This window comes from Rattus rattus, chromosome 3 (assembly GCF_011064425.1).
Source record: "Rattus rattus isolate New Zealand chromosome 3, Rrattus_CSIRO_v1, whole genome shotgun sequence".
Lineage (NCBI taxonomy): Eukaryota > Metazoa > Chordata > Mammalia > Rodentia > Muridae > Rattus > Rattus rattus.
The window spans coordinates 72,664,781-72,679,377 of NC_046156.1; the positions used below are offsets into that span (position 1 = coordinate 72,664,781).

General features: G+C 38.5%; 1 protein-coding gene across 1 annotated transcript in view; it reads left to right on the forward strand.

The window, feature by feature from the left end:
• Glrb (glycine receptor beta) overlaps nucleotides 1-12,084 on the forward strand; it is a 70,081-nt gene extending 57,997 nt beyond the window's left edge. Inside the window, exons 7-9 of the mRNA XM_032898199.1 lie at nucleotides 137-289; nucleotides 4,663-4,955; nucleotides 10,362-12,084. Of these exons, the coding sequence (XP_032754090.1) occupies nucleotides 137-289; nucleotides 4,663-4,955; nucleotides 10,362-10,655 (740 nt within the window). The 3' untranslated portion in view covers nucleotides 10,656-12,084. The remainder of the gene's footprint in view (nucleotides 1-136; nucleotides 290-4,662; nucleotides 4,956-10,361) is intronic.
• Nucleotides 12,085-14,597: the final 2,513 nt, after the last annotated feature.

The following is a 14,597-nucleotide window of genomic DNA, read 5'->3' on the forward strand; positions in this document are numbered from 1 at the left end:
CTAAAGGCAAAAATCTTTGCATGGTTTACTTTGTGAAACTGTCAGGATAGAAGTATCCTTTCTCTTGACGGGCCTTCTAAGCTATGGTTCTATGTTGGTGGGGTGCTCACAGCTGTCACTTATCTGACTCTGATAGGTTACTACACCTGTGTGGAGGTCATCTTCACCCTGAGGAGACAGGTTGGGTTCTACATGATGGGTGTGTATGCACCAACCCTGCTGATTGTGGTCCTCTCCTGGCTCTCTTTCTGGATCAACCCTGATGCCAGTGCTGCCAGAGTACCTTTGGGTAAGCCTCCCTGCTTCTCTTCCACCATGACTGTGGGGGCCTGGTTGAGCATCCTATTCTGAAAATGTAGATCTCAAAAGTGCAAGTGCAGCAAGTATAAAGTTGCACACTTTCACTTCCTGGGAGAGCATAATAAAAACACCATGTATAAAACTACTCTCAGGCTTTGTGTTGAATGGTGTACATGTGTATGAACTGTAAATGAATATTTTTTGGCCTTGGGTCCTGGCCTTAAGAATTCATACAATATATGCAATTATTTTAAAGACTGAGAACTCTGAAATTGGAAAGGCTTCTGGTCAAAGTATTTCTGAACAGGAATACTAAATTGTGCCCTTTTGTGATGTAGTCAATTTAAGCTTATTCCCAATAGCTAACAAATAGATGAGACTTGGGCTATGATTATTTTATTGGCTTGATTAATTATACGGGGTTAACTCCTAGTCTACATTTCCACCTGCTGGTCTGGCCACTCCCCAGCAGTGTTCCCCAGATACTTGCTGTTTCTCCTGACCGTGTGTGGTCATGGTGTATCTTGTCTCACAGCACCTTCTTCTCGCCCCCTGATTTCCTGCCTCAGACCCCCAAGCCTAGGAAACTAAACCCCATCTAACTCTCTTCTCCCCAGTTATAGGCTATCAGCATCTTTATCCAACCAAAGTTTAAAATAAGGAGCAAGGTCACATAGTACTTTGGTATAGTGATGATTCTTTCATCCCCGAGGGCAACCCAAACTTGGGGGCCAGTATTTGGTATTGCAATACATAGCAAAAGACCAAACCCCAACACATGCTCCATGCATCAGCAGCTACTTTGAAGCAGAGAATTTAGAAATGATAGCTCCCTGCTGTTTGGAGGGGAGCTCTGTTCAATGTTGACACTAATCTATATTTTCTCAGTGTTTATACAGTTGGTAATTTTTTAAAATTTTCCTCTTCTGAGAATTTTTCAGTGATTGGTTTATTCTATTTTTTAAGGAAGTACTAATTGATTAGATATAGCCATCTATCACGAAAATATAGTGCCAACGTTCAAAACAAATAATCATGTTGGTGGAAATCATTCTAAGTAATATACGTCCCAGGCTCAGAGGATAAAATCATGTACTACTTACCTGACATCTCCTTAATATTGCCTGCATGTATGATAGTGTGTACATCATAACCTATGTGAATAGAAGGCCCTCCCGGTCTAGATTTGCGTAGTTACACTCTGATGTTCACACAGTAACAAGGTCGCTTGATGATACATTTGTCCAAGGCATAGCTTCATCTTTAAATATCATGTGAGTGTTACACTATGATTTATTATTTTAGAAAAAAACCTACTAAGTGCCATTTATGTGCTGTTTCTCTTTCCTTGTAACACTCATGTGCTACAACTTATTTTCAAGGCTGGTGACAAAGAAACACCATTTACTTACCATTTAAATGACACCATTTAGTCATTCAAATTTGTATTTGTTTAATGATCCTTAAGCAAATGCTTTGGCTGCAGATGAAGCTCACTGGTAAGGAGCAGGCGTGCCATGCATGTGCAAAGTCCTGGGTTCTATCCCCACTAACCCCTGCCTCCCCTTCCTCTACATGCATGTGCAAACTCCTGGGTTCTATCCCCACTAACCCCTGCCTCCCCTTCCTCTAAACAGTGCTGTATGAGAAAATCAGATGGACTCTTTCTGTAAGGAAAGTAAGTAAAGGTCAAGATGTAAACATTAGTGCCGGCAAGAGGGACATAGGGAAAATGTGAAACATTTCCATTGTGTGCTTTCTGAATCTCACCAGGACCTTGCACAGATGAAACTCTGGTATACATGGCCTCCCATCAGACGATGGGTCACAACTTTTAGAATTTTTTTCTCCTTCCAAAAAGGTTTTGTGTGTATCTCACTGTGAATTGTTGAAGGGAATGAATAAGACACAGAGTTTTAGAAACACACACATTTTAGTCATGTACATTATATAATGTATAATATAATATAATATAATATAATATAATACAATATTATATAATATAATATAATATAATATAATATATAGAGAGGGATATAACATGGACAGGCATGCATGCCTCTGTGTGTATGTGTGTGTGTGTGTGTGTGTGTGTGTGTGTGTGTGTGTTAAAACACAGTTTAAGGTTGTGGGTTCTAGAGAAGGAGCACAGGGATAGTAAGTCTTGGTAAATGCCTTTGTAGCAACGAAGCTATGTCATTTATATATTTTAAACGTTAAGAAACCAAAGAAGCAATGAAAGTGGCTATTGTATTTAAATAAGCAATATGATCAAAATCAATCAAGGAACCTTAAAGCCAAAGTCCTTATTTTTGTTATTCTGTGGGTGGCATTCGTGTGTTTGTGCAATTGTCATCAGCTTGTATGTTCACATTATTCTGTGGGTGGCATTCGTGTGTTTGTGCAATTGTCATCTGAGCTTGTGTGTTCACATTCAGAAACCACGCGTAGACATTGGGTACCTCTTTGATCACTTTCCACTTTTTTTTTTTTAAGACACTAAATGTGGAGCTCATGGACTGACTACACTGTTTGTCTCTATCTCTCAGTTCAGTGCTATATAATAGGCATGTGCCACCATATCTGAGCCAGGGATCTAAACGCATGTCCTCACACTCACATAGCAGGCACTATACACACTAAGTCTATAGATTAATAATTTAAAAAATATATTTCATACTAGAAGTTATGTGTATATAATACATATTATGTATATATGAAATATATACTATATATGCGCATTACATACATGTGTATATGTATCATATGGCTAACATGGTACTTTGTGATATTTAAATTTATTCAACACATTTCTTTTTAGGGACTATTTGCTGGGAAGTAATCAAGAATAAGAATGCAGTCATAAAAATGAATAGCAATTGTTAGTAAGATGGATTAAAAACATCATATTTCTAATGCATCTATATTTCCTTGCAAAGCAGCAGATGCCAAATAAGTATGATATATACCATATGAGATTGTGATATGAGGCAGAACAACATTGCTTGTCAGAAAAGCCTTAACAAGAAAGCATTGTAACTAAAGAGAGGAAGTGAAGACAGTAATTCATGTCATTTGCTGGGAGAGAGGAAAGCAAGGGCTTGAGTCTGATCATTCGTAATAGTGAGGGCTGGACCTCTGGAAACCTTTTTATCAGACTCCAATTTTGATTAGCTTTGATTTTTATCCTTGCCTAGTTTATTGTGGACTGACTGATAAAGGCAAGGTAGACTCAGGAGAGCAGTTAGGAGATGGCTCATGGGTCCAACTGACAGTTGTTTATGGCAATGAGTGATAGTACCTCAGACTTTCATGTTAATATTCCACCGACGGTTAAAAACCATTGAGACTGATGTTGATTTCCAAATGTATGACTCACGAATGTTATGCCTGAAATAGTAAGTTAGATGCTGATCAAGTCATTATTCCAAAACGTGATGAAGATCTAGCGGAAACAAGCAAACAAACATGTAACCAATAGGAGACAGGGGACTTGCTGTCCAGGAAGCTGGGGGTCCTTATATTGACTGACAGCATCTCTCTGTGGACATCACTGAACACTGTGTCAGTCATAGTGTGCACCGTGTGCCAGAAAGCCATGTTTCACCACCACCTCCTGATGACGGGAAGGGAGGTTGGAAGAGAGGAAGGAAGAGAAGGCAGAGTGACTAGAGAGAGAAAGACACTTGTAATTGCCACAATTCCTCTCTGGAGTCTTATGGTTGCTTAAATTGTCTTATGTTACATAAACCTAAGTACTGAGTGATGGTTACACATGCTTGTATGTAATGCTGGTCTCCATCTAAAGTTAGTACTTCCTGTAGCAGGATTGTATTCCTTTTAAAAAGGCTGAGGTTTTCTTTCTGAAATGAGTAGGAATGTGCTACACTATATATTCTCTGCTAGGTATTATATGGCAAACAAAGCAAAACAACCAACAAAAAAAGTTCTCAAAAATGTCTATACTCTATTCTTGTTTGTGGGTGAAAACTCCTTCTACAAGTAAAGATCTCTCTCTTAAAAAAAGCAAGAAATCAAAAAACAAATGAATCACAGAGGTCTTTGGTTCTTTCAGAGGCACTCACAAGGTTCCTGACACGATTAATTCTCAAATAAAATCCATCTTGTGCTTCCAAACTTTGGTTTAAAACTATTTATCTTTTAGGTGATGCATAGTTACAAATATTTCCCGACCACAGTTACTACTTCCTGTAGTACAATACATTTCTTCCCGTCTTTGAGCCTTAAAGACCCCTAAGGATTGTTTACAGTCTATTGAAAGTCATCAGAGCTCAATAGTGGGGGAGCAGTGGCTGTAAAGCGTTTCCCAGGAATAAACCCAGCTGATTCTCCTGTTGCCAGGCATCTTCTCCGTGCTCAGTTTGGCCTCAGAGTGCACCACCCTCGCAGCGGAGCTTCCCAAAGTGTCCTACGTGAAGGCGCTGGATGTGTGGCTCATTGCCTGCCTGCTCTTCGGGTTTGCTTCCCTCGTGGAGTATGCCGTTGTCCAGGTGATGTTGAACAATCCCAAAAGGGTTGAAGCTGAGAAGGCCCGGATCGCCAAGGCTGAGCAAGCAGATGGGAAAGGTGGAAACGCAGCTAAGAAGAACACTGTGAACGGCACGGGGACCCCTGTTCATATCAGCACTTTGCAGGTAAGAGTGGAATGAACCATGGAAGTGGCTCGCCCATTCTCTTCAGTGCCGGGAAAGAGACACTGTGTGAATGAAATAGTGGGGTTAGCATTTACTTTCAATCGATGAAACAGAACTGAGTCCCGCAGAGATTTTGAGAAGTCTTCTCTGAAAAAATAAAACATGTCAAGAGCTTCTAGGAAAATCTAATACCTTAAAAATTTTGAAAACTCTCAAGTGAGTTTAAAATCATGACTTCACTTGCTCAACATTGAATGGAGAGATATTTCAAGAGTGTATACCTCGCTATATAAACATAGGTAAGAAGGCAAGTGACATGGGTTTGCACAGGACTTCAGCTCTGAGGCTAGGAGAGCCAGGCTGTTGGTCAATCACTTTCTCATTCCTCCTGTGTTAAGGAGCTTCCCATGGTTTGTCAGCAAATCACTTACCAACTGGATGGCTGGCCCACAGACACTCTCAACACACAGTTAAGGATCTTTCTAGCCTATTCTTCTCAGCTAGAGAAGGCCTGAATAGCCTTTCTGCCCTTAGCCTGCCTTGTCATGTATCATTGGCTTAAAAATGGATTCAAGTAATTGGTCCCAGAACAACCTGCTACTTAGCAGATTAAAGTTACCTGTGCACTTACTCTTGCTTGATGTTCACTGTTTGGGAAGAAAAGTCAGCCAGAAGGCTATTACCATGGAGCTAATAGCTGTACACTCTCCAGGAGACCAATATACAGCCATGAATACTGGGCCTACTCTGACCATGTCCTGGTCCCACAGTGTTTATCCCTCTCCCCTTACCCTCCTACAAGGAATTCTAGAAAATATGCTACATAGAGAATTTTTAGACAAAAGAGCAAACCAATTCTTCCTATATTGCTTATCCTGTGGTTGTGTGTGTGTGTGTGTGTGTGTGTGTGTGTGTTTACTGTATTCTTCCTTATACCCTAGTGTTCCAAAGTTACGTTTTACTTTTTAACACAATTCTTTTATTCACTATTTTGTGTGGTATGCATGTAAATTGTCTTCTGCCGTCTGAGAAAGACAGCGAGAAAAATCAATCAGGAAGCAGAGGAAAGAATTGGTGAACTGTAAAATCTACAGAAGACACTACCCAATCTGAGCAACAGACAGAAAATTTCTTGAAATTTTAGCGGAGGCCCAGAAAGGCATAGACATCTAGCAGTGCACCCCACACTATGTTACTGCAGTCCTTAAAAGAGGAATGCATATTTGTACATACAGTTCTTATCACCTGACTTTTATAAATTATATCTAAAAAAGAATAAAAAATCATGATCCTGCTATCTATGATTCTGAGTGAATAGTGAAGAAGAAATGTTGGTGAACTCTCTTCTATCATCTCTTTGGTTATAGGACTGTACAATGACAGTTAATTTCATTTAGTGACTCACATGTATGATAACACTTCCTTCTTTCCCTATGGCTTTCCGTGGGAAATAAACATTCTTGTTCTTTTTCCTATATGTAATGAAACTAATCTCTAGATTTCAATGAGATTGCCTCCTTACCCTCAGAAGGTCATATCTGCCTTAAACTTCACCCTTCACCTGGTTCTTTCCAATGCTCTTAACATTTTCCTGTTGATTCAGCCATGATTTTTATAACTTGCTACTAACTTTTCAGATTCAAACTTCCACGTGGTGAAAATACATACATATTTTCTCATCTCAATTCCTGTTTCTTACTGAGATAGTCTAGCCTTTCATTTTTACATGTGTATTGGTTAGAGATGCTTGTTCCCAATTTTTAAAGTTTTGATATCTTGGATTTGACATTTATTTTTCATTTCTTTTGAGATATACCCTAGAATGGCTGCCAAATCCTAGACATTTTATATTATGAGACTCTGAATCATATTTAAAACTCTGTTTTAGTGGCTTTAAATGTCCTATCAGGGGCATGGACAGTATTGATGCATTGCTACCCGCAGGGGAAGTAGAAGTCTAAATTCCAAATCACTAAGGTAGGGCCACTTTCTCCTGCTGAGTAGAGAGGGAGGACTCAATCTCTACGTGGTCTGTATAGACACAGCACATGTTACTGCTTGGCTTCCATCCTTCATGGTCCCCTTAGGTGTCACCCCAGTGTGGTAGAGGACCATCTGTCATTTACCTAGCCTCACACCATTTCTGTGCAGAATGTGGGACTTCTTATTATGGCCTTCAAAGACAGCAGCTACAGTCCTCCCACAGCGTTCGTTGGTGTGTGTAGGAAAGATTATTTGTGTATGTATCTGTGACATTTGGGTGGAATAGAAGATAAATCATAGGCTCAGCAGTTTATGAATTGTTAGGTTGTTCTTACTTTTCCTTTGTTTAGACAGAGCAGGATCCTTGTGAACTTTTCGTCTGGCCCTGTTAGTACATCTACAGCTCCCAGTCAGACATGTGTAAGGGAAAGGACAATGAGAGAATTTGTCACTGTGTGAGTCCAGGGTCTCACCCATGCCCTGCACCTTTGCTGTGGTCCTTTTGATACTCTTCTTCCTTCTACTCCTCTCTCCTGTTCCTCCTGCCCTTCTTCCTTACTCCTCCCACATTAGCATTTCTTTTCCAGTTCACTATTCATTATTCCGCCTCCTGCTGCTTGCTTCTCTTAAAGTCTTTTCAATATAAAAGGTAGGGTTTCCCGGAACTCGGTGAGAGAAAAGAGGACTAGGTCTGCTCTCTCCTCCCAGAAGCAGAGGTCCATTGTGTTATTCAGACCCACAGACTACTTTTTCTGCACCTCACCCGACTAACGATTAAAGCTGTTCACCGATGCACTGTGTGGCTTCCAGAGTTAGCCTCCTGAGACCTATGATTGCAGGCTTAGGACACCACATCTGTTTTAACACTTCCCTAACTTTTTTTTTTTTTTAAAGATTTATTTATTTTGTATATGAGTACACTGTAGCTGTCTTCTGACACACCAGAAGAGGGCATCGGATTCCATTACAGATGGTTGTGAGCCACCATGTGGTTGCTGGGATTTGAACTCAGGACCTCTGGAAGAGCAGTCAGTGCTCTTAACCACTGAGCCATCCCTCCAGCCCCCCAACTTCCCTAACTTTTATCATGCACCAGCCAAACTATTTTCAGAGAAATTGTAGTTCCCTTCTCCGGGGTTTGACTGTAGTTTCTTTTGCCACCAAGACCTCATGCTGGCATTGAGCAGAGCTGAGAGACTGTAGGCTATGCTTCTAGACCTTGAAAATTCTGTAAGGGAGACTAGCATGCTCCTTTGCTCCCGCAGCACATATGTATTTCTTATTTTCTGAAATTCAAACAGGAGCCTTGAGGACGCCTCCATGTGGGGAGATGTTCATGGTTTTCTAACTGCAGTCCCCGCCATTCTGTTGTTATCTCAGTGTTGAGCCTTTGCCATTGTCACCCCTCTTTGACCCTCCTGACATGCTATTATCATGCCTTTATCAGTAACATGAGACCCTAAATAAGTTGCTACTAATATACCCACTAAGTTTACAATAATCTTTAACTGGGTAAGTTCACAGAGTTGGTTCATGTTTGAAATAAAATAAAATTAGAAATTGTTTTTAAATCTCACAGTTCCAGGACGAAATGGACATATAATTACAGCTTTAGATTCATAATCCACTTGTTTCCACGTGTTTTGCTTTTGAAAACACAAGAAATTCCCAAGTAATTGCAATCAGGAAGTAGGTCACTAATTTTTGATCTAAGTAACAACAGAAGCATAGTAAGATTTGAGTTGTAGGAAACCTAAAGGGCAGTTTACAAGATAACAGTGTGATTGCTAAGGAAAAGTATGACTAAAAACAGAAAAATATGACCCAGATTTTACTAGAAGAGCTTTTAGGAAATACACCTGCGTTTGTCATGCAAACTTGTTTTTCAACCATGTATCTGGCTATGGGTTCCCTTCTGTAAAAACAAAAAGATGGTGCTGGCTTAGCCATCTTTCAATATTTTGGTAGCTGATGTATTTTCCTGTTCATTTATAAAAAACAGCTTCAAACCTTTTGCTGTCACCATCAACCTTTCCCTAACTCTCCTCACTTGTCGTACACAATGAGTTCATGAATAAAAGACAAAACAACCCCATGCTCACAATCTTCAGTAATTTAATGAACAAAAGCTAATGTCTGACCATGGGAATTGTTTCTTTATGGTAAAGTTATGTTTAAAACTTAGCATTGATTTAGATTCCGTTAAAATCTGTCCAAATTGTTTCCTCTGGACATTTTCTAACATCTAGAGAAGACATCTTATCTTTAATTCTAGAAGTTCTATACAAAATCATTTGCTTTTACATGAACCACACATAAAATTTTAGAGGTTAAATTAGGAAATATTACAGTTTTATTGGCTTGTTGGTGTTGTTCCTGTTGCTCCTGGCAGCCGCATTTCTGTTATCAGCACTTGGCAGGGGCGACAGTGTACACTCAGAGTAAATGAGATGTGTGCAACAATGGGAAACTGATGAATTTAGGGTTCAAGCAGACAAATTAGGAATGTGTTGAGTAGGATTGCTGTCTTACTCCTGTGGTTCATATGGCTACTTGCAGAATTATAACTGCTGAAGAAGACATTGTAAAATCTTTTCTCCTGCCCTATTTCCATTTGAGTTAATAATGAGTTCAAAATAACAAGGAACATTTGTGTAAAACCTCTGATGAATGGTACAAAAAGAGATCTACCAACTAGTAAGTGAGTCATGACTTTTTAAAGGAGGTCTGAGGATCCTTTGTGGACGGGAAACCAATCTCACTCCTTCAGCTGTGTCGTCACGTATGCCTTTCCTAGCACACACATGACACATGTGTACCATGCCACTTGTTCTGAACATGGGAGACAAGCACAATGTCACTGAGAGTTTCCAGTGAATTGAGTGTGAGAAAGACAGCTTCTGGGAATTCTTCATAATGTGCTCACTATGATATTGAAGTCATGCTCTCCTTACTGTTGTGAGTAGATATTTAAATAATATGGATTTTTAATAGGTGTGATTCAGAGGCTAATAGTCCTATTGCAGGACAAATGGCTCCGTCGTTAATCAGCAGTTCTGAATGGAAGCAGGAAAGGAAAAATGAGGGCTCTGAATTCACACAGTTTCTCTGGCTCAGGGGCAGATTTTTATTATTTTAGTATTTAAACTGAGAAAGGTCTTACGATCTAAATAGTAACATAAATTAATATTGTTTCATGACTTATTTCTTAATACAAATTAATTAATAAAAAAGAAGCCCGTTCAACAGTATGAACTTGGGTTATTTGGACACAGTGTCGGAGCTTTCTTAAATGTCCAGTTGATCCGTTGGTTGTTCGGTTGACTTTTATTCCTGCTAATTTATACACTCAATTTTAAAGAGATGTGGTATCTATAACACTAAATTAAATTCTGTTACATCGTCTTTCATTTTTGTGCTCAGGTTGGTGAGACCAGATGCAAAAAAGTTTGTACTTCCAAGTCTGATCTGAGATCCAATGACTTCAGCATTGTTGGCAGCTTACCAAGAGATTTTGAATTATCCAATTATGACTGCTATGGGAAACCCATTGAAGTCAACAATGGACTCGGAAAACCACAGGCAAAGAACAAGAAGCCTCCGCCTGCCAAGCCTGTCATCCCCACGGCAGCCAAGCGCATTGACCTCTATGCAAGAGCATTATTTCCCTTCTGCTTCTTGTTCTTCAACGTTATATATTGGTCTATATATTTATGATAAACCATTTCCATTTGTATGAAGTACAACACCATTTCATTGTGACCAATGCAATTCATAATTGCTGATCTGTGAAAACTTTGCATTTTCATAGCAATATATTGCATTTTGGATGCCACTTGATTATAATGAAATGCAGCACCTTACTTTGAATGGCAGCATGACCCTGTAACGTCTGTGCTCCAACCATGAGATAGACAGATAGATAGATAGATAGATGTACATTGAGCATAGTACTTTAGGAATCAATGACAAATACGCATACTACGTAATCTTCATAATGTGCTCTTCGGCTACTGTAACTCTGTAACTACAAATACTTCCAGTAATCCAGATGGAAACATGATGTGCACGCTGACCCCTGTCATGTTCACCGTTCTATGTATGCAGTATCTTACATCCCCTTCCTTGTAAGAAAGAAAGCCATCTTATTAAATAATTTTCAATAGTATTATTACAGATTAAGCAAGACTATATGGCATAGTGTTTAAAGTTTTTAAGAGAGATAGATCAGTAATAGTTATGCAGGTTCCTTAAGAAATAAAATCAAAATTATACATTTATACAGCAAGCTTATTTTTAAGTGTGCTTGTGCTGTCAAAATGCCAGATAATAGAACAGTAAGCATTTTTGAGGAAAAGAGAAACCTGGGCTAGTATAAATGCATAGTGAGTTCTGGCTTCTGGCAAAATACAAACAAATAAAGGATAGATGTATTAGTTAAATATTTTGGATAAAGTAAATTCTTTAATCAACCTTAAAAATCAAAGTCTATTTTCATGCCTTTCATTTGTTGGTATGGAGAGCATTAAGCATAAGCCTTAAAAAGAGTTGCACACATTTCAAATCTAAATGGTGTGGTGACTTGTGATTCCAGATTACTATTAGACTCCAGGAATCATCAGCGTGAACTTGAACTGGAAAAATCATCATCATTGGAGGTCTTAGCTTGTTTATTTTATTAAAATATTTCTATATTTCAAGTAATATTTGAACTGTTTTTGAAATTTTTTATTTATTTGAATGTATTTGAATATGTTATAAACCAATGATTTAGTTAATAATTTTTTTTTAATTTAAACTTTAGATTTCACTTTTCCCTTCTTGCTGAAAGTCTAGATATTAGGGCTAACTTTATCTTCTTTCTACCTGAAAAGAACCCCTAAGCCTCATCTTATAAAGCCCCATTTTCTAAAAGAGTCATAATGTAACTGTTTATTTCTGTCTTAGCTAAAATCAGAGCTATTAGTAATTAATGTAATGTAAACATAGACCATAAAACCGTTTTACATTATTTGGAGTGCTTTTGTTCTTGTTGATAGTTTGTACAGCCAACTAATACGATGCATTAAAAGTATTATTTGTGCAACTGCCGAATGCTATTCACTGCTATCTGATTTATTGAAGATTTTTTTAACTTCAGAACATCCCCAGTGGTTGTGGTCTTCTTTAAATGGTATATAGAATAATCCTCTGTAGTCTTTCATCACCATCCAGTGACAAAAGCATGGCAATCTAAATCATTTTAAAATGCCACAAGTAAAAACGGAGCTTGGACTTCTCTCCCAAGACCTAGGGAAGTATTAGCTTAATGGGCCGGCAGTGGGAGAAGTATCTTGAACATGTATCATTTAAAGAATCTCTTTGTGGTGACGTTTTCTTACATTTGTTTTTATAGCTTTTCTTTCATGTTGGGGCCTTTGATCTAGGGTTTTAAGTGTCTTATAGTGAAAGCATTGGCGTGATATAGAAATGTATTGTGAAAACAGTGGGGATGGGTTTTTGTCATATGATACAATATAATATCAGACCATATCCTTGGCCTACAGCCTCTCGCCACTACTTATTTTGAGCTAAATATGTAGATTTTTTTGAACCAGACACATCTGTTTAGGATAGCACATGCGTTGCTATCCTTGCTGTTATTTTTTTCTTTTTCTCTTTTTAAGCTTCCCAGGGTTCATTGTGCCGAGATTCTAACCCAGATCTGTTTTTAGGTATCTCTAACCTCACTTTGACTCACCCTGCCCCCCAGTTTGACTTTTGACTATAAAAAGTAATTTAACATAAAAGCATGTAGAATAAATGGCATTTAACCTACCATTCCTTGGATTTTTCACATTATATGTGTCAAGATTCTTTCTAGGTGACAGCATACTTATATTCACATCTCTGAACTTAGCCTCCTCTTATGCTTGGGAGGACTTTTTCCCCCCCAGGCAGAAATGAAATTGTCCTTTTACAAATACAAAACTATATAACACTAGCTCTTTGTGTATGGATGTGACTGTTTATGGGAATGCCCAAGGTGAAGCTGCTGATTTGAAAAACTTAGACATTTAAAACTCTAGCGTGTTTCCTCACGTATTTCTACTAAAAGATGCTAATGTATGCTTTCACCAGAAAGCAGAGGCTCACACTCTCCCCGTGCCAGGTCCCACCCAATTTCATGTCATTGACCTATTTCTTTTCAATGTCTTTCCTTTGGCATCATTTCAGAGTGTTCTGGTGAACTTGAAAAAGCACAAAGAATTCCTGTGCACGCTCGATCTAAAGTCTGCAAACACTTTCCTTTCCTCAGATGTGTTTTCTTCCTCTTCTTTCACTATGTGTGCACGAGAAATGGCTTTTCAAAATTTTAAATGGCACATAGGACGTCTTTTTACCTGTGCAACTTCAGCATGTGTTTCCAAATTGCAAGGACCTTTTATTTTATGACCACGGTGATAGAGTGAGTCCTCATCAGGAAGTGAGCATTGAAGGAATTAGTAACTCTTAAAGCTGCCTCTCAATTTTCTGTTGCTCTCCTTCATAGTACAATCCAGAGTCATGAGTTTTATTTCACCATCATGACATCAATTTCTTTAACACGACTGGGGTTATGTTAAGTTAGAGATGGTTAGCGGTTAGGAATGCTTGCTGATCTTGCAGAAAGACTGTAGCTCACCTCTTATCATCCATGTGTCGCAGCTCACAACTGCTTATAACCGCCATGCCAAAGAATCTTGACCCTTTTCCGGCCTTTGCAGGCCACCCACATGTAGAACTCATGTGCACCTACGCATATAATAAAGTGTTTTTCAAACGTGATTATGAACTCTCCATACACCGCTACTTAATGCCTTATGGTGGGCCTCATTGGACTAAACAAAACATTCCCTTATAAAATTATCATAAAGTTATTTATACCCTAATATCCCACTAAATTGATTTCAACCATTTTCTCTCATGTTTAGACTTCAGTGAAGTGCCAAATTCAGGCATCCCCCTTTATGGAAATGGTTAGCGAAATGTTTTGTTTCCTCTAAGTAGACCAGTCATGGAGGTCATGTCTGCAAACATTCCTTTCAACTCATATGTATTTCATTCAGAAGTAAGTGTGTTTCAGTCATACTACTTCCTCTCTGGTGAAAAATGAAGTTAAAATATTTCCCTCTGGAGGTGCAGTACTCTAATTAAGCCGCTCTAAAAATCACGCAATTTATCATTATTCATATCACTGAAGATTTCCACTTATGTGTACAGCGAACGTGAGATTTAAGCAACCAGTTAAGCTAAAGTGGCAGTTTGCTGTCTTTTCTATAACCTTTACTAAATACATTCATGGTAAGTGTTGCCTTGCTATAGAAAATGAGTGTCATTCAAATTATATTATCAAACTGATGGCATATTTATGCAGTATAATGAGGGGTCAGAACTCACTAGCTTGCTTTGTTTTAAAATAAAACTAATCTTAACCTTCTAAGGGGTAAAATCAAGCTCTTGGAAAATGTCGACCACGTCACCAAAGGAATAGGAACCTTTAAAAAAACATTTGCGTGATTAACAATAGTGAGAACTCTATGCAGGTCACATTTAACGTTCCTTTTATTCCTAGTGTTCATGCATGCATAAACTAGACCCTTATATTCTGATACATTTAACACTTTCTCTGAAGACATA